At 36.0% G+C, this 25,240-nt stretch overlaps 1 protein-coding gene across 4 annotated transcripts in view; it reads right to left on the reverse strand.

Moving 5' to 3' along the window:
- LOC125678225 (hemicentin-1-like) overlaps window positions 1-25,240 on the reverse strand; it is a 221,381-nt gene that overhangs the window by 93,088 nt on the left and 103,053 nt on the right. For all 4 annotated transcript variants that reach the window (XM_056156187.1, XM_048919063.2, XM_048919061.2 and 1 more), the window contains exons 4-12: window positions 21,955-22,233; window positions 20,461-20,739; window positions 7,407-7,670; window positions 6,884-7,153; window positions 6,458-6,733; window positions 5,467-5,742; window positions 4,227-4,523; window positions 3,570-3,821; window positions 3,210-3,476 (exon numbers count right to left, since the gene is read on the reverse strand). In XM_056156187.1, the coding sequence (XP_056012162.1) occupies window positions 3,210-3,476; window positions 3,570-3,821; window positions 4,227-4,523; window positions 5,467-5,742; window positions 6,458-6,733; window positions 6,884-7,153; window positions 7,407-7,670; window positions 20,461-20,739; window positions 21,955-22,233 (2,460 nt within the window). The remainder of the gene's footprint in view (window positions 1-3,209; window positions 3,477-3,569; window positions 3,822-4,226; window positions 4,524-5,466; window positions 5,743-6,457; window positions 6,734-6,883; window positions 7,154-7,406; window positions 7,671-20,460; window positions 20,740-21,954; window positions 22,234-25,240) is intronic.

The following is a 25,240-nucleotide window of genomic DNA, read 5'->3' on the forward strand; positions in this document are numbered from 1 at the left end:
CCCACCCCCTTTAACAAACTTGAATCTGCATTATATCAGGAAGCTTTCATGTAAGCATAATTTTTTCTGGCTTAGTGGTTCTTGAGAAGATTTTTAAAGAGTTTACCTATATATTTGTATGTGAAACTTTGATCCCCTATTGTGGCCCAATCCTACTCCCGGAGATCATGATTTTTACAAACACGAATCTGCACTATGTCAAAAACTGTCATGTAAATTTGTACCTTCCTGGCCCAGCGGTTTTTGAGAGAATTTAAAAAAAAAGATTTTTCCTAAATATTCGCATCTAAAACTTTGACATCCCCGTGTGGCTCAATCCTACCCCTGAGGCCAGGGTTTTAACAAACTTGAATCTACTATGTTAGGAAGCTTTCATACGGATTTCAGCTTTTCTGGCCCAGTGGTTCTTGGGAAGATTTCTCAATGACCCCACCCTATTTTTACATTTTTAAAAATTATTTTCCTTTTGAAGTGGGCATGGTCCTTGATTTGAACAAACTTGAATCCCCGTCACCCAAGGATGATTTGTACCAAGTTTGATTGAGATTTGCCCAGTGGAAAGGAGGATTTTAAAATATTTTCATTGTATTTTTGCTATTTCATTATTATCTACCCTGGGAGAAAGGCGTTGTCCTTTAATTGAACAAACTTGCATCCCCTTGCCCTAAGGATGCTCTGTGCCAAGTGTGGTTGAAATTGGCCCAGTGGTTCTGGAGAAGAAGTCGAAAATGCGAAAGTTTACAGACAGACAAACAACGAGTGATCAGAGAAGTGTACTTGAGCTTTCAGCTCATGTGAGCTAAAACAAAACTAAATACACAAGCAGAGCAGGAAAACCTGTACCAAAATAATAAGTTTCATGATCCACAGGGTAGAGATTCTGACTCCAGGGTGGATCAGTCTTGACAAGTAGTGTGTATTTGCAAAACATTTAAATACAAGTAACATCTTTAATTCTATTGATATTAAAATAAAACAAGATGTACTGTGAGCAATACTCACTAAGAATACCCCCCGCTTACCCTAATCTCCCAAAATGGTGTTGTTAATAGGTATAAATTACCTCTTTCCTGAGTGTAAAAATATGGTATGCCTTTGTAGAAGAAAATGGAAGATATAGTCCGAACACAAATCCATGGCATGAACCTATAATTTTGACCTTGAGATCAAAGGTCAATGTCATAAAGAGGTCATGAATGTACATGACACATAGTCTCATGGTGATATATCCATGTCTTATGGTATGACTATGTCAAAACCCTATAATCAATTTTGACTTTGAGGTCAAAGTTCAAGGTCAATATAGAGGTCATGAAGGTACTCGACACATCGTCTGATGGTGATACACTCATGTGTCAAATATGATATGCCTATGTCAAAGAACAAAGAAGTCATGGCCCTGACACGAATCCATTATAAAAACCTTTAATTTTGACCTTGAGGTCAAGGTCATATGGAGGTCATGAAAGTACATGACACATCAGCTCATGGTGATACACTCATGTGTCAAATATGGTATGCCTATGTCAAAGAACAAAGAAGTATGTGGCCCGGACACGAATCCATTGTAAAAAAAACTTTAATTTTGACCTTGAGGTCAAGGGTCAAGGTCATATAGAGGTCATGAAGGTACTCGACACATCTTCTCATGGTGATCCACCCGTGTGCCAAAGATGGTATGCCTAAGTCAAAGAACAAAGAAGGTATGGCCCGGACACGAATCTGCACAGACGGACGGACGGACGGACAGACGGACAGACAGACAGACAGAGTGATTCCGAACGAAGTTCCGGGGTATAACTAAATAAATATTTAGAAGAAACAGGTAGCCCTTTACCAAAATTATAAATTTTATGATCTCAAGAGCTAAGGGGTTTGGTACCAATGTTTGACCAAAATGGTTACAGTGATCAAATGTCTGCATTTAGAGCAATTGAACAATTGAAGTTTAACCTTCTCTTGATAACTACCAATCCAATTCTTTTGAAATTTGGTATGAAGTAAATGTTTGGGACAAGGGAGACGAAAATTGAATTTTAAAGAAATTCTGCACCCCCGTAACCTTGGGTGCAGGGAATTGGCCATTGCTCACAAATCTTCTCTACAAACACATAACTGAATATATGTCTATATCATATGAACAGGAGTGCTCAAATAAAGAAAACCTGGGAGCCACCATATAACTGAAAAATTGTTGAGTGTAGCTAAAAACAGCAAAACAACAAAGCTCTACCAAAATTGTAAATTTCATTACCCTTGAGATAGAGGTTCTGACTGTAGGGCAGTACCAAACTTGGAATTTAATGTCTATGTGTATAACATTTAAATAACATCTTCAATGTTATTGGCACTTAACTGAAGCCGGTAAAGGAATATCGTTTTTTTTAAATTTCAATCAATGCCTTCATCATTTGATTGACTTATCAAATGTATGGTACACTATGAAAACTAAATGAATATTTACGAAAAGCCCAAAGACATGTACCAAAGTTGTGAATTTCACAACCCCCGGGTAATGAATATAGGATGAATCCAAAAATAGCCATCTAATGTTAATATAACATACATGAAGTTATATCGTGCATCAGTACGGGCACTTCCGGGGCATTTGTGTTTAAGCACACATCTTGCTTTATAATGCTGTTAAATAGATAATTCTTCATATATTTCTTAGCCTTTGGAGCTAGTGAACTTTTGATTAACACTTAGGCGACTTGTAAAGCCTGTGAGTCTCTATTGTGTATTGAAGTCATTATTCTTTGTTCATGCACAACTTCATCTATGCCAATATTGGATTGAATAAAACAGTTCTTTTGTAAACTATGCAATATATAACAGTATTCTCATTTACAGCAATACATTACTATTTGCAAACTTTTAAAAAGTGAACGAAGGTCATGTTTTAAACACTGATTTTCAATACGGATTACGGATAAAGATATACATGTAGGGCTCATGTCGGGTGTGACCGGTCAACAGGGGATGGTTACTCCTCTAGTTCGTCAAGGGGACAGTGTTTGTCTTACTTTTAATTTGGTATTTTTCTAGGATTCTATGAGATTGATCATTATTGAATATCTTCACTTTTCTCATTTCCAATATTCAATAACACTTCTTCATCCTTTGCATGAAAAAGTCATCAACCAATTTGTCACATGTTACATGTATTTTATCTAGAATGAAACGATATTGGATATCACTTTACTTACACTGTATGTATATATCAACATAATTACTGGAATTTTTGGGCGAGTCTGCTACATAATTCTTTGCTGAACAGCTGTACCGTCCTGAATTCCGTTTCTCTTTACGCATACTTCCATTCCGACTCAATGATTTGTATTGACCATTGTGGTAAAACGTATAAGAACACGTTGGATTACAGTCTGCATGACAAGTTAGGTATACGCGTCCCTGGCCCTCAATTAAATTTTCCTTATCGCTGGTGTACTGAATGCTCACATTGACTGGACCATCTGATATAGACAAATATATAATGTAGACAATACATGAATTAGAAGAACAAAATACAATTCATATTATCATAATATTCCTCTTGAAATACCTACACTGTACGTTTAAATTATAGGATTTAGAGGTTGTTCCAAAGTAGTCTGTGACTGCACATATGTATTCTCCATTATCTGTCCTTGAAAGGTTGTTAAAGTGAAGAAGTTCCTCACTGTGAGTTAACTTTCTCTCGTGAAACCAACTGTAGGATAGACATCCGTGTTTGCAAGTAGCCGAACACTCCATTTGAAACGGCTCGTGTTCTCTTCCACGTGAATGTTTTGTTGTAATTCTTACGTTGTCCGGTCCCTCTAAACAGAGATAAGAAATATACTATTACATATAAGTAATACTATGCTATTAAGTTGTATAGTGACTCTTGTTTATATACGTCTTTTAATTAGGTTTGTGGTGTGGATTTTCGATTTAATATAGGAACAGACAGCGCAATATTACACAGAATACATTTGACTTGTACACTCTAATTTTACACGAATGATTCACACAACAGAATATAGCCTGTGTGTTTAGGTTACATTGTTGATGAATCCATAAGCATATCATAACTCACAAGTTTCATCCATCTTAGAAAAAATTGTTATCAACAAATGTGATAAATAATGCCCTGGTAATATGCGGGTATCTTGATCCTCCAAATCTGTATAGGGTTGTTAAAGTTCAAAACATGCCGGAATTTTCAATCAAATACTACTCACCCGTCACGTAGACTCTTATCCAGTTACTTTCTCTGTTGTCGACGTAATTCCTTGCTACACATTTAAAGCGTCTATAATCGTTATATTGAAACGTTCTATTTGCAAATAACGTATCGCCTTTATTAAAGTCTGATTCCCACCCGTATTGGGACGACCAGTATGGATTTTCTATCTTCCACGTGAAAGTACACTCCGGCAGACAGTCCGCTTGACATGTGATATTCTCCAGTGGTCTTCCTCCTCGTCTTGAATAATAAACTTTACTGTCTGGTATTACTTTCACAATGTTGGTTGAATCTAAAGACAATGATATATATGATTAATTAATAAGGTATGGATTTTAATATTTTCTAAAAAATGGAATAAAGGAAACAAAGCACTCCACTTCCAATGTGTAATCAGTTAATATAAATCGTTTGCTATCACATAGTAATATTTAAATGATATGACACATTTTATTTAAATTATCTTCTATTGTTAACTGTCTGGTATTACTATTACAGTCTTGGGAAAGTCTAAAATATGATAGTGCATTCCCACACGTCTTCTACAATATTTCCTGAAGTTCAGAATAAGGGCAACCGAATCAACCCATTTCAACATGTAATCAATTTTTCAAACTGCTCGATATTTTACAAGACGACTTCATAAAATAATGTGAAACTCTTTACTCATATAATGAATGGAATACGGAAAAATTCACACAAATCTGTAAGTTTATTAACATATTTGATGACATAACGTGGAAATTACCCATGCGAAGGTTACAAGTCGTGTCAGTGTTTTTCGTAAAATTAATATAAGGTATGAATTTTCCTCATTTGAATGTTTAAGAAATCAGGGGAAGAGATATTTTAAATTTTAGAATAAATCTTGCAGTCAGTATTCGTTATCCTGTGAAAACTGCCTAATCCGACACCTGTGTAAGCCAGACATTCGAACCCTTAATCCACTCTCAATGTCATATTGTCATTGTTTTGCCATTGTTCATGCCACCATACTGTGAATTACGACAAACAAAATTATATCCCAGTGTATGTCGGATTAGAAATGTTTTACTGTATACACCAGTATTGTATTTGACTCTCAGTAGTCTATAGCTGATGTAAAGTTTTGGATACCTCAAATTCGTATTGATAATGAAATGTCCCTTGAATTAGGTATAATTGATACTCCTCATAGTTCAACGAGATGTAAGAGAAACTGACCAAGAATATCGTCACATATAACTGATACTTACAGTGAATTGTTATTTTCACTTGTTTAGACGATACGGTCCCTTCTATTCCACTTGCTTTACATTCATAATTTCCAGAATGTTGTCTGTAGGATGTAATAGAAAATATCTTGTTTCGTTCATAAGACAATAGCTTCCCATCTTTATACCACGATATGTTACATGCTGGATTGCATTCTGACGAACATGTCAGTCTTGTATAGTTATACCATTCTCTCAGAAAAATTTCAGCATCAGCGTTTTCTTTGTCCTTCATAATTCTGACGTTTCTTGGTCCATCTTTAAATTAGATTTTTTCACATACATTTATCAAACATAACAGTATATAATAAAGAATGAGCGAAAATAATTATGTCAGTTATTCATAGATAATAATTTACTGGTTGATATGCCGTTCATAGGGATTCGTTTTGAATTATACGTATATATACATGCATCTGGTGCATCAAAATTGGTACCGTATAAGTTTTACATGTAGACTGAACGATACTTTTAACTAAAAAATGTAAGTAAAATATTGATTGATGTATTCTATTCTATAGTAACGTTGTTAAAATCAAAGTAGTTAGCACTAGTGTCTCAAGTGTTTCGGCATGTATATAACTGTTCATCTCGATTCGTCAATGTTTGATAGTTTGTCACAAACAAAACACGTCATGATCGGAGACACCTTATTGGTACTGTTCAAAACCCGGTCTCGGTCTTCAGTTGTAAAACTTTTACTGTCCTCATACTCAAACTCAGCAATGTATGTTTTGAGTACAACTCAAAGAACTCCGAAGCATGCTCAAAAAATCTTGAGCATGTACTTCTTTTGAGTATGAGTACGATTTAGAACACGGAGTTTGAGTTTAAGTATGAAAACATGCTAAAAAAACTTTAACAACCCCCAGGCGGATCTGTACTGATTTAAACCCGGTATCGGTCCCGGTGAAAACATTGTGATACAATTTACAGTTTGTACTCATTATCTAGATAAAGAAACATGACTCACAGAGAATGGTAAGTTGGAGGTTTTCATGTGATTTGGTGTTGTCAGATAATTTACATTTATAATTTCCGTCGTCTGACACAACCGCTTGTCGACTTGGAAATATGCTCTGGTTAGTGTCAATCGTATGGTAGACCTCGGAATTCCTCAGAACCGTGATGGAAGAAGAATCACAGCCTTCATAGTTACAGTCAATGGTACACACAACATTGGATGGAAGGTCACGGTTTACCTCAAGTGAAATCGTCTTCTTTATGGATGATAATCTGACAGCCCTATCTGTAATATTCATATCGTTCAGGGAATTTACATTATGTTGTATTATTTTCCAATTATCATTGAATGTTTTTGTAAAACACCGATTGAGTAAACGTAAAGTATGATTATATATTTACTGCAATATGATGAGTATATTAATGTTTCACGTACATTTGATATGAAGTCTGACAATGTTAGACGAATTTACATTAGTCCGTTGCACAGAATTCCTGGCTGAGCAGCTGTACTCTCCCGAGTTTTCCCGATCCATGATAAACGACATCGTCTTTTGTGTATAAAACCAGTTTCCATTGTGGTATAATGTCCAATAATTACATCGCGGATTACAGTCAGCATTACAAGTAATGGTTATTTTTCCACCCCCTTCCCATAATTCCTCACTGTCGCTGGTATACTGAATTGTCACATTGCTAGGACCATCTATAAATAAAATAAATAACTGGATGTATTGCTCTTTGCTACACAATCAAACCAAAAACTGTATAAAAAGTTACTCTGTTAAACTTGACATAACCTCTCTACTGGTTTCAATGCAAATCAACAAGTTTTCATTGTTCATACCATTATCTCCTTAGTTTGATTGTACACTTAACCTATACAAATTATTACTCCTTTTAGTTTGATATGAAACATTACTTTATATTCATCAATTTCTCATTAATCTTGGACATACATTTGATATCAAGCGTCATAGTTTCAGAGAAAATTGCAAAAGTCGACACAGAATTACTGGCTGCGCAGCTGTACTCTCCCGATTTTTTCCGATCCATGCTGAACGCATATGTCTTTTCTGTAGATACGTAGATTCCATTGTGACGTATCCAATAATTACATCGTGGATTACAGTCTGCATTACAAGTGATGGTTATCTCTCCACGTCCTTCCCATAATTCCTCACGGTCGCTGGTATACTGAATTGTCACATAGTTGGGACCATCTATCAATAAAAATAACGAGATGTATTGTCCTTTTACAACACCTACAGAAAAGTCTTCCAAGACAAGCAACCCGTGGGTCTTAGCGTTCACTGCTTACTGTAGAACATACACGTAAATTAGAAAATGTGTGTAGGCTATATTTTGAATTAGTCCCCCGACATTCCAAACATTCCGCCGACAATCCAAACACTCTCCTGACATTCCAAATACTCCCCTGACACTCTACGCACTCCCCTGACAATCCAAACACTCCCCTGACAATCCAAACACTACCTCGACATTCCAAAACACTCCCCTGGCAATCCAAACACTCCCCGACATTCCAAACACTCCCCTGACATTCCAGACACTTCCCTCATCACCCTGTAAGTTTTCTCTGACTACTTTCCTGTTATTAAACCCATTTCAATCCCTCTGCCCCTGTCACAAGCTTTAAAGAAGTGGTTAATGGGCCACATCGCTCACACAAGTTACCTTGGTCCTGCCATTGTTCATCTTTTGAGAGTTTTAAAGGTGTTTTATCAATCTGTATTTTCATGAAATATTTTGACCATACATTGACCCACATAACCAGAAATATGTTCGACATTATTATTCATGAGCTGTGACGTCATAATCAATATTGCTTTCAATGACGTTTGAATGCACATGTGACGACGTCGTGAATACGGTATTTTTAATAAACAAGCTATTTAGAGTTCTATGACTATGAGAAAGAAAAACGAGGAGAATACATAATTCAATAGGCTAATAACTACTGGTATATACATGTAGATTCATCTCTTAAAATATTGTTCGAACTTAAAAAGATTTCAAAAAGATAAGGTACGGCTTTAGACAAAATCTGCACTGTCAAGAAAATTCACCAAAATACTAAATTTGGTATTTGATAATGTGTCATTTATGAAAATGACCATTGTTATCCTTTATCTACCATAGCAGCTGTAATATAATCAACGGAAAACTCTATATTAAACTGTTGACGTCACCAACTTTGACGTTAATTTTGACGTAATATACAAGAGTTCTCCCCAAGCGATGTTTTGAGTAGGAAAAATTGTATCACACATAGAAGTATTAATTTTTAACAAATGCGAAATTATTGGTTTTTGTACTGATTTGAATGGGTATTAAATGGAAATTGAAACCACATCAGATATGCCGCACAGGTGCAAAAACTGCAGGTATTCGCGGAAAGCTTTTCTGGTTCGGAAATATACTGGTCCGAACATCAAGTCAAAGAAACATTTATATACCGGTAACAGCGATTTCTTATCTCTGTCTCCAACTTCCTTTATTGTGGCGGATTTTAAGAAAAATTGTGTTTATATTTGCTAGAGTCTTGCCTGCATTCGAAAAAAAAAATGACGACATCAAAGGTGGCTCAAATTCAAATCAATGAATTTTACGCGAAATTTGGGTTATCACCAATGCAATTCTTCACGAATCGGAACACAATGAAATTCATCGGTATTTGTTTTTAATTGATTGAGAGGGTAGTACTACATTAGGCCTATATGCATGGATCACCCCCATCCCACATACACACTACCGTTCCATCCATTTCCAAAGTGGTCTATGACAATAAACATAACTGGCAAGAATCTGTGAAGTTTAATATTCACGAATTGCACTAAATGCCAAACATCAAATGCAAATACACAGCAAACCAGCTGCTAAGTCACATAAGGCCCCCTCTCTCCCTCTCTCCCTCTATATCTCTCTCATAGCTTTCTAAATTTAGGCCTAGGGGAAATATATTTATATGAACGGAAGTTTAGTGGAGTTATCGAACTTTAATAATATGTCACCTACCGGCAGATAGAATGATAAGTACACTTCTTGGGTTAATAGTATTGTACTTTGGTTCGCCAGTGAAAAAGCACGGAGGTCGTCATTTTTAATCAAGCGAGGAACCTTGAAAAATTAAGGAAGAATGTCGAAAACATTATTCAACGTTTATCTATGGAACAGTTTCTATAAATACCTTTAGGATTTTCCAAACAATGAGCAGACGATTTGTTATGTTTGTTTGAAGTTGACACTATATAGCATTTTGCTATCTTTTTTATGAAGAGTGATTGGAAATATGGTGATTTTGCGCCTCATGTTTTAAATTGTTCTGGGAACCTTCACTTTTATACATATTTTATTGCCATTTTGGGGAAACAGAAGTAATTCCTTTGCGAATGTAACTTCTCCTCTTTAGGATTTTAGAAATTCAAGGTATGTAGCATGGGAAATTGATGTTAAATATTTTTCCCTTATATATTCCTTTGTATGACAATTGGCTATCTGGAATTCAAAATGGCGAATTATGCAAATTAGCAAAACGGTACTATTTCTGGCAATGAACCTAGCCCCCAAAGAATCACAGCATAACTGAAAGTGAATTCGTAAAATCTTCCTGTTCTGGATACGTCCAATGTCATTAGGTCATTGATCATAGTATGGTATGAAGATCCTGTCATAAGAAACCTATATACAACAGTCTCGATTGAAGTCAGCATTTCGCAAATTCTATGGTCGTTATAACGATCTAATTCGTCAATACAACCTCGCATTGGGTCAAATGCTGTCTGACGTGTTTCATACCGATTGTTAAGCCGTTCTTGGCACACTGATTTAACTGCGGATAACTCCGTTTACCTGATCAGGATATGGGGCTCACAGCGGGTGTGACTGGTCAATAGGGGATGCTTACTCCTCCTAGGCACCTGATCCCACCTCTGGTGTGTCCAGGGGTCCGTGTTTGCCCAGCTATCTATTTTGTATTGCTTGTAGGAGTTATGAGATTGATCACTGTTCGTTATCTTCACCTTGCATGTACAGAACTTGAAATCTTGATTTTGAGATATTAAATAGGTAATATTTCTATTGATTGATTGATTGTATCTTGCTTAACGTCTCGCTCGAGAATTTTTCACCTACATGGAGACGTCACCAAGACCGGTAAAGGGTTTCAAATTTAGGCCTATGCTCGGCGCTTACGGCTATTGAGCAGCGAGGGTTCTTTAGCGTGCCACACCTACCGTGACACGGGGCATCCGTTTTTAAGATCATCTCCGAGGACCCGTGACATTCACACTTGTCAAAATCATATATACAAAATATGAAAGGCTTACCTTACAAAGTTCAGGAGGTATTGGATAGGTCATGTTTTTTTTAAAGAGTAGGTCAAACTCCAAGGTCAAAAGGTCACACACCATTGTATGCAAGGTCTTGCCATAAAGAATCTATATACAAATTATAAAATCCCCATCGAAAATAGTTAGGAATATATTTGATAGGTTATCTTTTCTTAAAAGTATGTCAAATTCCGAATTCAAGGTCAAAGTGAAAGGTCTATCTTAAATATTTCAGGACATATTGTATAGGCCAATTTTTTTTATCAAAGGTAGGTCAATCTTCCAGGTCAAGGTCACAAGATCACATACCAATGCATCACATGAAAGGGCTTTACGTAAAATATGTAAAGTTAATATACAAAATATAAATCCCTAGCTTAAATAGTTCAAGAGATAATTAAAGATATCTCCCTTATATCGACATGTAACACTTTGATTCCCCATTGTGACCCACCATTCAGTACAAGAAAGTGGCGCAAGAAAATAATAGTCCACCTCCACATACTAAACCAAAAGAAGTAAACAAATAAAGGTAACAAAAGTAAATACCAAAATACAATGTACTACAATATGTAAGTTATACACTAAGGGCTCTCAATTGCTGAAATTCCTTATTATAAATATGATGTTAGATATCGGGTTTCAAATGGGAGGAGGAAGGGGGGGGGGGTAAATTTTATTTCCATATTTATCACATATATGGTATTTTAGAAATTCGTATTTGTAATTATGTTCGGGTTCGACGTGAAATGGGCTCGGAATTCAATATGCTCCATAACCAAGGCAAACCAATTTATTCTACATGTCCATAACGACATATGAAATGTAAATAACTTGCATATAAAACATTTTATGATATAAAATTGTATTTTTTGGTTTTGAAAATCAATGATGGTACGAACTGCAATTCTGACGTACTTTATGAAGCATGCTTATGTAAGGACGAATTTTGACTTGGGTTGAAAAATGACCCCGGTGTGTGTGTGTGTGTGTGTGTCATTTTTCAACGTTGAATACAGAACGGTGTAGGATTCAGACCCTAGACTGTTGAAAATTGGTTAATCCCTCGTATGACATAAAGAATATTGTTGGGTTAATCTTACACGAATACATAAGAAATAAAACCAATCTATGATTATAGATTGTATTTAAAAACCCTCGATTTTTCTATACTTTGTAGAGGCCTCCGTGGCCGAGTGGTTTTAGAGCATCGCGCTCAAAATCACACGGCCTTTCACCTCTGTCGGCGCGGGTTCGAATCCCACTCGCGCCGGTAAGTGAGAAAGTTTCCCAGTTTATTTTCGGAAGGTCGATGGTCTCTTCTCAGGTATATTGTGTCTGGGTTCTCTCTTCCACCAATAAAAACTTGGTGCCACCATATAACTGAAAAATGTCGGAAAACATCAATCAATCAATCAATCCATCTATTCTTTGTTTGACAGTCATGCATAGCACCAGGTTCGAATCTACTGATCTTCCATACAATCAGTAAGAGATAAATCACTGATGAATTGAAATAATCAAAGAGAATAATCAAAACAAAAAGAACAAATTCATAAGTTTGAAGGAATACATATTTGATCACATCACCCTTCAGCAATAAACTCACATTAATCTGATCCGACTTTTTGAAAGGCGTTAGGCTAAAGTTTTTTAATTTATTGGTTTACGGATTTTAAAAATAAAATTTAGGGTCGGTCGAAAAAACAAAAACATTTTTAATATCTATCGTTGTTTTATTTTCAATAAATCATTAACATTATTTCGTGAATACAAATAAAGAAAACGTATTTTAAAAATATTAGATAAAAAAGTCTTTAGAGTGACTAGTACGTTATGAATTTTGAAAAAAAAAATGCAATTTCAAATTCAGTGTATAACTATATACATGTATCTATGTTACACTTTGGTAAAACATAAGCCGAGAATGTATAAGGTCATATCTCTTTGATGTTGTAAAGTATCCAGTATTTATATAATGTTGTTAGTAATTTTGCTGTATATGCTCAATAAAGATTTTACATTTACAAATTGTAAACATAAAGAAAAAAAATATAATATAAGCACTATTACAATTGTATGTAGTAATTCCATATTTAATTTCAGAATGTTTATACCCCTATGAAATAATTTTAACCCCATTTTCCCCACATAGACATGCCCATGGAATTATCTACCATCTTTTTGAAAGAAATGTTTCTTGTTTTTCATTTTTATTTGATACTCAAATTATTTCCACAACTACACAAGGTATACTAATTTACGAGAAATATGCATACCTTTCTGGTCATATATTTTTTTTAACAGGCGTTCATTATAATATCAAAAGCATCCAACAATTTCTCACACTGTTCTATTCCCTGTTAGGATTTTTGACGGCAGAGATGCACGTACATGTATTCAAATACATTTATTATGACATGTACTGCTGTGGTATGAAGTCATTAGTTAGAATAATCTAACTGTGTCTCGGTACAGGTCCTCACCACACTCAAACCGGGTCCGTAGGACATTATCACTTTAACGATAGAACAATCCTATCTAGTAAAGTCGCTAACAACTGTACCTTCCTCTCATCTTTAAACGCCCAAATAGCATTGCATTTTGTGTTATGTTAGCAGCGAGAATACCGCCAATTGTATGAGAAATATTTATTTCTATCAATTTTTTTTCGTGATGAAATGCCATCTGGCATCTGTTTCGTCGACAAGAACGATATAGGTATCGTCACTGTCATCGTGCGTAGCCATATCTGTTTACATGGTTTATAAAAATAGGAATACAGATATTTCGCAAACCGAATAGTGATTACCAAATACAAATCAATGGGTTTGCGTTTCACGATTTTTTATTCGTAAAACTGAAAATGCATTTTATTTTTATTTTCGATTTGACATGTTGGGTAGAATCGGCGGAATTTTAAAATAGTAAAAATTTGCATTTTATTTTTTTTCCGATTCCCCAGAAATTAGGGTCGGTGGATCCGTAAACCAAGAAATAAAAAAACTGTGGCCTTACCGCGACAGGTAACTGATAGTCACCCCGCATGGGAACACAGTACATCTGAGATACATGTGAAATACCGCGTTATATTCGCGGGAATGCAGTTACGATGGTGGACAGGTCAAACACCTCTAGTCCTAAGTAATGAAATTGAAGAACTTACGGTGTATGGTAGGACCGTTTTGCAAAACGTATCGTAATCGTATATCTGAACTTCTTTTGTCGTAAGTCGTATCGAAACTCTTCAGTGCATGAGGTTATAAAATTGAACATATATACCGTGCGAGACCCGACGCTCTGACGCGCAAAAACTGCTTCCCTAGTTCAGTCAAAAATCTATGATTGCAGTTTGTTAATGACTTTAACAAACCAAATAATGGTCCCTCCATACTTGTTGAGGGGAGGGGCAATATGCTGGAGAATGGTTGGGGATTAATGTACTCACCTACAATTTATTTTCCCATTTCTTTCTCATATTTGAAATACTAATAATAAGTATGAATCCACCAAGGCATTGGATAGCACCGTGCGTACAGTTTTATGGGTATGTGGCAAAATACACATATAGTTCGTGTGAAGGGGTGTGTTGAAATAAGGACCTAATATGACATACATATTTTGTAAAACAAAAAGGCTTGAAATACTCAGCATATTGGAAAAACCAGCCGTAAATTGACTTAAATATTGCCAAATGAAAGGTGAAGATAACGAACAGCGATCAATCTCATAACTCCTACAAGCAATACAAAATAGATCGTTGGGCAAACACGGACCCCTGGATACACCTGAGGTGGGATCAGGTGCCTAGGAGGAGTAAGCATCCCCTGTTGACCGGTCACACCCGCCATGACCCCAATATATCCTATTCAGGTAAATGGAGTTATCCTTAGTCAAAATCAGTGTGCCGAGAACGGCCTAACAATCGATATGAAACATGTCAGACATCATTTGACTCAATGATAGGTTGTATTGACGAACTAGATCGTTATAACGACCATATAATTTGCGAAATGCTGACTTCAATCGAGACTGTTGAAACCCTTGTATTATCAACTTGTTTGTCAGTAGCTTGCCTCGATTTAAAAACTGACTTGACTGCGTAAAAGCATAAATGATCAATCAATCATTGAATAAGCATGGTTTTTGCGAGAATATACAAAATTACTATTGATCTTATGGCACAAAGTTATCAGAGAAAGTAACACATTCTTGTAAACAAATATGATATACCTGTAGGTCTATATATATGTATGCAGACAATAATACATCATGTTATCTACTTGAAGGACAGCTGGTACAGCCTTTAAACTGCTTCTGTTCGTAGGATGTTCTACATCTCCCCGCACTAAATCTGTTTGTGCGTAGAGGTACTGCCTGGACAAACGATACCTATCGACTAGCTACAATAATGTAGCCCTCTCCGATTTTTTTCTTGACGTTTTTCGGGAGAAGGCTACAATTCATAAGATCTTCGTAATGGTTTAAAATATGTTCATGAATAACCTATAATAAGCTCAGTGTATTTGTCTACAATGCTATGTATACTAAAAAGTAGTTACATGCATCTTTGCGCTTGGACATGTCTAATAAAGGTGTTTTTCATTTAAATAACATGTACAACGTGCAATATTCTTCATCTAATCCGCTATGCTTGTTATCACTATATCTCGTAAGTGGATCTATTGGAAAGCCAAACCATACAAACGCCCAGAAGGCTCAGTCGACATTCGAGATTCAAAATACGAAATTCGAATTTCAATATCCGAATTATCTAATCAAAATACAAGTCACTATGTATGATAAAAAGAGACAACATATTTATCATCAAATGTAAACGATCGCCATCTTCATTGTAAAATTAGTTTTGAAGTTACCGTACATAAATTTGAATTATGACAGAAAGAAGGTAAAAGTTGCTTTTACTATGCACTCACGTTGTGCACAGTAGACGTTAGGGATGCGGTACACTCTTACGTTTAGTGGAAATTCAACTACCTTTCGAATTTCTAACAAATCAAAAAAAATTCGGTATTGTATTTGCCGGGTTTATTCTAATATTTTTATCGAACAAAAAAGCCCACTTATTTGTTATCATAAATTCTTTTGCACCACTTTTATGTCCAGTAAAGATTCATATTTGTATTTTATCACAATTCGTGTTTTGTAACGATATTTAGGCTGGGTGAACGCTCTAAGGTAGTGATTGTATAGGTCACTGAAAATTAATGAATCTATGATTTTTTTATTTTTTATTTATTTATTTATTTTTTTTTTTTTTTTTTTTTACATATTTTGTAGTTGACTATATTTTCATGGGAATTGTGATACTACGGTTGTCATAGTAACCCCTCTTGTAGACTTTCCGTAATAAATGGTACTGGTGTTTCAGATGGTGTTTAAAATTGATACAAAAAGAGTAAGTGATACAAATTTTATATAAAATTGAAGTTAAAGCTTTTTAGTACTAGTCTCTGTAAAAATCATGCAAAATAAAAAAGTGTCAAAGTCATATCTGATGATTTACTTTAAAAGTGACTAAAAAGTAAACATTAGGTTATATTTTGATCATAAAATGCACTCAATGTCAACGGAGACAGTTATTTACAAAAATATCAGGTTCTGTATATGTGTGTCAATTCCTATATATTCCTATGAAAACCGTCTAATTTCAGTTGATAATAAAAATATTTATCGGGAACTAAGTAATAAACAGAACCTAAAAAATTAAAAGATGATAGTGTTAAAAACAAACTATTCGGAAAACAGCATATGAATGCAGCAGTGTTTGATATTGATCGAGGTTATTTTGTGTTAAATTATCTTTCTTGTGTTACTCTTATGTATTGAAAATAGGATTGTAGTATGACAACATGTATACAACATGGCGCGTGAAACGCTCGACGTGCAGGCGACACACAAATGCAGCATTTCGTTCTTTACAAAATCGGCATGTTCGACATTTTCATCAGCAGATGAATTTATATCGTAATGACCTCATGTAGTTTAACTTCATGGAACCTAAAAAATGTAAAAAGAACATAGATCAGAGAGAAATATTTATTCATTGTTCGAATTTCCTCCAGTGTTTATATATAATAGATAAGTACAATGTCCTTGACCCAAACGCCCACAGCCTCGGTTAACGTCCCTATATTCCTTGTCGATTTCATAATAAAAATAGGTAAATAAAATAAAAGGGATGAAGATGAAAATAAAACGTAATGAAAGCAAAAGATGCATGAACACATAATAAAAGTACCGCCTCTGAAACTCTAATGGCTGGAGTGTACTAGTACTTAACCTATTAATTAGTACAAAACTGGGGAAAAAATCAATTCTTGGAGGGATATCATCGACTAATAGGCTTCATATGCGATTTTCCTTTAAGGTATATTCGTCATTATTTACCTGGTTATCACATACATTGCAGAGTTAATATGTGAGAGCTGGAACAAGTTTTCTGTCCCCGTCCCTTCCCGCTTTCTACGGGCCTGTCTACATGTTAAGCATACATCAAAACATTTATAGTCTTAAAAGAAATGTTTCGTTGTTTGGTAAAGATATTAGAAGAATAAGCTTTCTGTTATTCTTTAAGTCTATATGCATGTGCCCTCTAACCTTTAATCTATTTTGACCTACATTTTGATAGGTTAATTTGGATTTTGAATTTCGAAATTCGAATTTCGTATTTTAGATTTCGAATCTCGAATAAGCCTTCTGGGCTTTTGTAAAAACATGACACTCAGCAGAAAAAAATATGGTTGCTCAATATGGATTCGAGCCATTCCAACAAAGAACGGGAAATCGTATGGTGGCAGAAATAATTTACACTCTGATGTTCGTTTTGTAACTTAATATAAAATCTAAGACCTTTCCAATACCGACGAAATCGCTTCCTCCTGCATACTCATAGAGTGATGTAAACAATACATTTACATGCAAATGAATTGACAATCGGAAATACATCTTCAGTACATCAAACATGGCACACAATATGGATCGAGAAAGTAGAGTATATCGAAATTGTTAAATAAAACGGTCATTATATTTGCTGGTTTTCTTTACTTAAACAAAGTTGATATTACATGTATATGTTTCTTGGTCATTATATAAATTTACAACCCGCAACTTGTGATTTGTGAGACTTACGGAGAGATCCTAAGGAGTTGTACCCTCCACCCCTCTGAAAAAAGTCAGGGAGAGTTACATTTTTATAGCTGCTTCTCGACTACTTCTACTTTGAGATAGATGGACGGACTACTTTTAGATCACGAATCACGTTTTTATAAGATTAATATATGACATCCAACATTAGAAATGTAGCCATGTTGAATGGTTTTAAAAACCGTAGTAACAAAGATTTTATGGAGTACTTACGACAAAACCTAGGACATAGGGTCGCCCCCGTGCGGTCGTAGACGTACGACCGAATTTCATCGTTACCCACAAATCCTAAATATTTGTATAACGGCCGTACATCGTAGGTTACATGTATGTCTTACAACTAATTCTATGATTTACGACGTTTGAGAATGTTTATATATTAACATAACTAACGACGGTCCTGCTTTTCTTGAAAAGATTATTTTAACAGATTTTCCACCTACATATACCGATTTAAATTTTTGATATCGTATTATGGCCCCATCCTACCCCCGGAGGTCATGACTTGAAGCAATTTTAATTTACATTCCTTAAGAAATATTTCACAAGAGTTTTATCCTTTCTGGTGCAGTGGTTCTTAAGAATGTTTAAAGATGCCACCATATTTTCGTTATTCCTTTATTATCTCCCTCTTTGAAAGTGATGTCTCCCTTCATACAATTTTGAATCCCCAATATCCAATAAAGCAAGTTTAGTTAAAATTTACCAAGCTGTTCTGAGAAAGAAGTAAAAATTGGCCTTGATTTGAGCAAACTTGAATCTGCATTACTTGAGGATGGTTGCTTTTTAGTAAATGACTGATCAAAGCCCTACTGTTCTTGAACATATTTTGAAAGAATTGTTCCTTGGTGTACAGTGTATACCCCCACAATTCACCTATCCAAATTCAGGAGTTATTGTGATTAACAGCAAGTTTATAATGATATGACATACCGTTTGTTAGGAATACTGACAACTGAAAGCGTCGCCGTCTAATTTTTGCAAAGTTGTCCATCAACTTAAGCTAAACAACGGTTGAGATTGGAACCATTTTTCTGTTATGATTAGTAATTTCTGATGTTATTGATAAATTTCATAACTACAGACAACAGAAAGTTTCCAATTCTATCACATTCCCCATTTTTCTGTTCAATTATCAACATTAATAGGTCGCTATTGAACATAGGAACAAGGCAATTTTTCAGTGCGAGTTATTTTAGCACTGACTAAATTATGAAACGTACATTAACGACCGCAAATAAAAATGAGAAAATTGTCATTCCTGATTCCAAGGAATGGTAAACATCTTTTTGTGGGACCTCCGTGACCGAGTGGTTAGAGTGTCGCGTTCAAAATCAGATGGCCTATCACCTCTGGTAGGCGCGGGTTCGAATCCCACTCGCACGGGTAAGTGAGAAAGTTTCCCAGTTTAATTGTGGAAGGTAGATAGTCTCTTCCCACAAGTTCCCAGGTATATTGTATCTGGGTTCCCTCTTCCACCAATAAAAACTGGGCGCCACCAGATAAATGAAAAACAAAATTGTTGGGTGTGGCGGAAAACACCAATCAATCAATCTTTTTGTGACAAACAGGATGTCACCTCTTGAGGAAAACTATACCCATCGTTTAAAAAAGAAAAATATCTGTAATCCATAATATGCCTCGCTCAAATTCAACCAGAAACGAGTCGTTGTGATATATTTTCTTGATAAGATTCACATTATCTTAACAATATTGGTAACGTCTAATCAACGTGCCTTAAAACTGAATTTATTTGGCATGTCCTTGTATGTGCAGATATTTACTTTCACAAAGGTAGAATAGAGAATTAGATGAAACTTACATATGTATATTTCCACGTAAAAGTATTATTGTCATGTACACCTATAATACCGATATATCATTGACCATATTTGTTCTTAATTCATGACCCATGTTCTTAACTTTAAGAACTAAAATAGATATTCAGAATTTCTGCTTATATTGCAAAAATTAAATTGAATCATGAAAGTGTGACACGTTGGCACTTGGCATCAATCTCATTTTGAGTTTGTAATATAATCGCTACAAATCCATTTCATTATATTGTTTTAAGTGTTTGAATTGTTTGATATATTAACTTATGGAAATTAATTGATATAATTAAACTTAGATTTGAGCCATACGTATTGATAAAGTAATTGTAATAATCTGTTCAGTATCTCATGTTTGATTGATTGATAGCAAATTGTATAACGTTCCGCTCGAGAATTTTTTCACTCAGATGGAGACGTCCACAATGCTGGTGAAGGTTTGCAAAATCTAAGCCTATGTTCGGCGCTTACGGCCTTTGAATAGGGAAGGATATTTATCGTGTCACACCTGCTGTGACACGGGATCTCAGGTTTCACGGCCTCATCGGATGGACCGCCCCATTTAGTCGTCTCTTACGATAAACAAGGTTACAAAGGGCTTATTCTAACCCGGGTCCCACGGGACACTAAAGTGTGAATGTAAGGAAATAAAAAACACTTACATTGAACTGTCACAGATACCTCCTTAGAAGATAATTCTCCTTCAGCACCACGCGCCTGACAGTGGTATGTCCCTGATTGTGACCTTCGGATCTGATTGAGGTTCAGATATTTATTCCTGCCATAAGTCTGTATTACTTCGTCATCTCTAGACCATCTTATGTCGCATGGGGGACTGCAGCTTGTTTCACACTTGAGTTCCAGACCTGCCCCCTCTGTGAGATATAATGTGGAGGGAGCAGATTGTCTGTTATACATTAGTTTCACATTTTGTGGTCCATCTATCAATATATAAAAGCGTCTTCGTCACATTCTGCAAAGTCCCCATCGATATAAGCTAAACAACATAAAATTATGATATTTGAATCAATGAAATAAACATGGACGTTACGTTAACGACCGCAAATAGAAAACGAGAAAATTGTGATTCTCTGATTTCAAGGAATGATATACACCATTTTTGACAGACAGTTTGTCGTTTCCAGATGAAAAATATAAATGAAAGGTGAAGATACACTATAATGAACAGTGATCAATGCATATCTTTAGTAAAAGAAACAAAAGATAAATAATTCTCGTCCGTGAGGATCCGGGTTAGAATAGATCCTCAGTATACCCTTGCTTGTCGTAAGAGGCGACTAAATGGGGTGGTCTTTCGGATGAGACCGCAAAAACCGAGGTCCCGTGTCACAGCAGGTGTGGCACGATAAAAACCCCTCCCTGCTCAATGGCCGTAAGCGCCGAGCATAGGCCTAAATTTGAAACCCTTCACCGGTCTTGGTGACGTTTCCATATGAGTGAAAAATTCTCGAGTTAAGACGTTAAACAAGATACAATCAATCAATCAATCAATCGTCCACAATATATCAAATTTAGCCAAAGAGAAAGGAGTCTTGTTATAGGATTTGCATGGTCAAAACAAATTTGGTAATTTATGAGCAACGTTCCTTAAAGCAGAGCTTTCTCTAAAATAGCCTTATATGTGTAGACATTTACTTTCACATAGGTACACTGGGTAGAAGAGAGAATGAGTTGAAACTTACGTACAGCTGTGTATTTCCGCGTAAGAGGGTTATAGTCACAAATGGTTAATTCTTTCACAGCAATATATCATTATGTTTGTTCTTAATTTATAAACCATGCCTTTAACATTTATATATAAATTAGATATTCAGAATTTATTGTTTGATTTACTGACAAATTTATTGAAATGTATAATGAAATCCTGAAACATTGATAACAATTTTCAGATGTCGGAAACCTAATATTTTTGGTTTGAAATTTAATTGTTCTGAATGTTTTATGTAACGAGATCCGCTATCTAATTAGTCAAAATTTTAAGTTTGTTAAGTTGTTTTGCTTTTTGATAGATTAAATCAAGGAAATTGATATATTTAATTACACTTAGATTTGAGCCATACGTATTGATAAAGCAATTGTAAAGATATTCGGTTTAGTTCCTAGCTTGTGAATGTAAGGAAATAAAGAACACTTACATTGCACCGTCACGGCTACCTCCTCAGAAGATAATTCTCCTTCAGCACCACGCGCCTGACAGTGGTATGTCCCTGAATGTGTCCTCCGGATCTGAGTGATGTTCAGATATTTATTCCTGCCATAAGGCGGTATTATTGTGTCATCTCTAGACCAGATTATGTTGCACGGGGGACTGCAGTCTGTTTCACACATGAGTTCCAGTCCTACACCCTCTGTGAGATATAATGTGGAGGGAGCGTATCGTCTGTTATACACCAGTTTGACATTTTGTGGTCCATCTAGGGATATGTGAAGAAATGAACAATTTGTTTCTAACATTCATAAAGTCTCTCTCTCTCTCTCTCTCTCTCTCTCTCTCTCTCTCTCTCTCTCTCTCTCAAGTTCGGTTACAATATATGTTTCCTTTTTACGGAAACTTTTATAAATATTCTAACGAACAAAGTTTCAAAGGAAATACTTTGTGTCCGTTGGAATAAATATTGATATTCTAACGGACATATCCGTGCATCTTTCGTTCACATTGATCTTTATCAACAAGAAGTATTCATGATTTTTTTTATGTTTTTATATCCACAGAAGAGGAAAATACTAAAGGTGCCTTGATCTAATTTTGCAGGGTTGCCCATTAAGTTCATCTGAAGCATAGATGATATTGGAATTGATGTTCTGTTATGATGAACAAGTGAAGATAACGAACAGTGATCAATGTCATAACTCCTATAAGAAATGTAAAAGTACATGTAAGAGTTGGACAAAGGTGCTTAGCAGGTGTAAGCAACCTGTGTCGATTTTTAATTTCTGATTGTGTAGATAGATATCATATGCAAACAACAAAATAAGATTCTAATTTTATCACCCCTACCATTTTTCTTGACAAAAGATGACACAAATACATGTAGTATGCTAATAGGCATTGGAATAAGGCGAGTCTTGGGTGGAAGTTAGATATCTAATATCGTTTAGATGAAAGAACATTGACGATGGAACAAGATGAAACATGTAGGTTTTCTATACTCACACTTCGCCTCTGTGGTAGGGACAGTATACTCTATACTCACATTTCGCCTCTGTGGTAGGGATAGTATACTCTATACTCACACTTCGTCTCTGTGGTAGGGACAATATACTCTATACTAACACTTCATTTCTGTGGTAGGAATATTATACTTGTTAAGCCGTTCTCGGCACACTGATTTTGACTGCGGATAACTCCGTTTACCTGATCAGGATATAGGGCTCACGGCGGGTGTGACCGGTCAACAGGGGATGCTTACTCCTCCTAGGCATCTGATCCCACCTCTGGTGTGTCCGGGGGTCCGTGTTTGCCCAACCATCTATTTTGTATTGTTTGTAGGAGTTATGAGATTGATCACTGTTCGTTATCTTCACCTTGCACTCTATACTCACACTTCGCCTCTGTGGTAGAGACAACATACTCTATACTCACACGTCGCCTCTTTGGTAGGGACAATATACTCTATACTCACACTTCGCCTCTGTGGTAGGAATTATAAGACTCTCTTATGAGTAGTCCACTCGAGGGTTGCACAAAAGCTGTGAAACCCGAGGCTTTGCTGAGGTTTTACAGCTTTTTTGCAACCCCGATAGCGGAATCACCTTAATATTTCATGGCTACCCATAAGAGAGTATTTTTCTCTCATATTTCTAGAAAATTTCAGTTTTCTTTGTGCCTAGCGGCGTCATTTTGAGAATTTTTCAATTAATTAATTTTTCGCTGTACATTAAAAATAACACCAGAATCGAATTCTACGACCTTCAATTTGGCAACTACGTTGCCAACAAAAAATCGGCCGACGAGTGTATAAGTGAATTGTATTAGAGTTATTCCTCTTTGAATAAATTAATAATCAGGGTGATGCGTGACATAACTCGACAGTCCATCAGCGCGAAACATTTTGACAGACCTATTCAGAATATGAATCCACAACTGCACGTTTTTTTTTTCGTAGAGGAGTATTGATATTGATATTAATTGAGCAGTTATTTAATGACGAGTGTGTGAAGAGAGATTCCAAGTGGTTTTTGTTGGTGAATATGGGCATAGCTAGACTTTCGTTTTCCATGCGTGCAAGGACACCAGTCTCACGGACATTGAAGGCACTTATTTCACCTGAGACACGGACAGTAGACGTTGACAGAGTGAATGTGGAGGTAGGACTAAAACTAAGAGACCGTGTGGGCTGGGTTTTTGTGAACTGACATAATGCACCGGATGACATAGATGTACTCGACAGCATTTGTGTGAGGAATTTGTGACTGTTGTTGAGTGTGCAGTAATTGTTCAAGGAATGTGTATTTTTGTGTCCGGTGACATACTCCTGGAGATTATCAGGGACATTACAATCTGTCAATTTTTGTCCAAGACCTTTTCAGACGCTAGTGTTCGTGAATCGAGGTAAGTTGCAGGCTAGTTGTGTATTGATTATGACGTCACGGGATATGTAAGATTAACGTCACGTGATATGAAAGATAGAAATATCTTACATACCTCTCTTTCATAGAATATCTGTATCTTACATACGTAGATATGAGAGACAGTATACTCTATACTCACACTTCGCCTCTGTGGTAGGGATATTATACTCTATACTCACACTTCGCCTCTGTGGTAGGGACAATATACATGTACTCTATACTCACACTTCGCCTCTGTGGTAGGGATAGTATACTCTATACTCACACTTCGCCTCTGTGGTAGGGACAATATACATGTACTCTATACTCACACTTCGCCTCTGTGGTAGGGATAGTATACTCTATACTCACACTTCGCCTCTGTGGTAGGGACAGTATACTATATACTCACACTTTGCCCCTTTGGTAGGGATAGTATACTCTCTACTCACACTTCGCCTCTGTGGTAGGGACAATATACATGTACTTTATACTCACACTTCGCCTCTGTGGTAGGGATAGTATACTCTATACTCACACTTCGCCTCTGTGGTAGGGACAGTATACTATATACTCACACTTCGCCCTTTGGTAGGGATAGTATACTCTATACTCACACTTCGCCTTTGTGGTAGGGACAATATACATGTACTCTATACTCACACTTCGCCTCTGTGGTAGGGATATTATACTCTATACTCACACTTCGCCTCTGTGGTAGGGATAATATACATGTACTCTATACTCACACTTTGCCTCTGTGGTAGGGATATTATACTCTATACTCACACTTCGCCTCTGTGGTAGGGACAATATACTCTATACTCACACTTCGACCCTTTGGTAGGGATATTATACTCTATACTCACA

The sequence above is a fragment of the Ostrea edulis genome, chromosome 2 (assembly GCF_947568905.1).
Source record: "Ostrea edulis chromosome 2, xbOstEdul1.1, whole genome shotgun sequence".
Taxonomy (NCBI): Eukaryota; Metazoa; Mollusca; class Bivalvia; order Ostreida; family Ostreidae; genus Ostrea; species Ostrea edulis.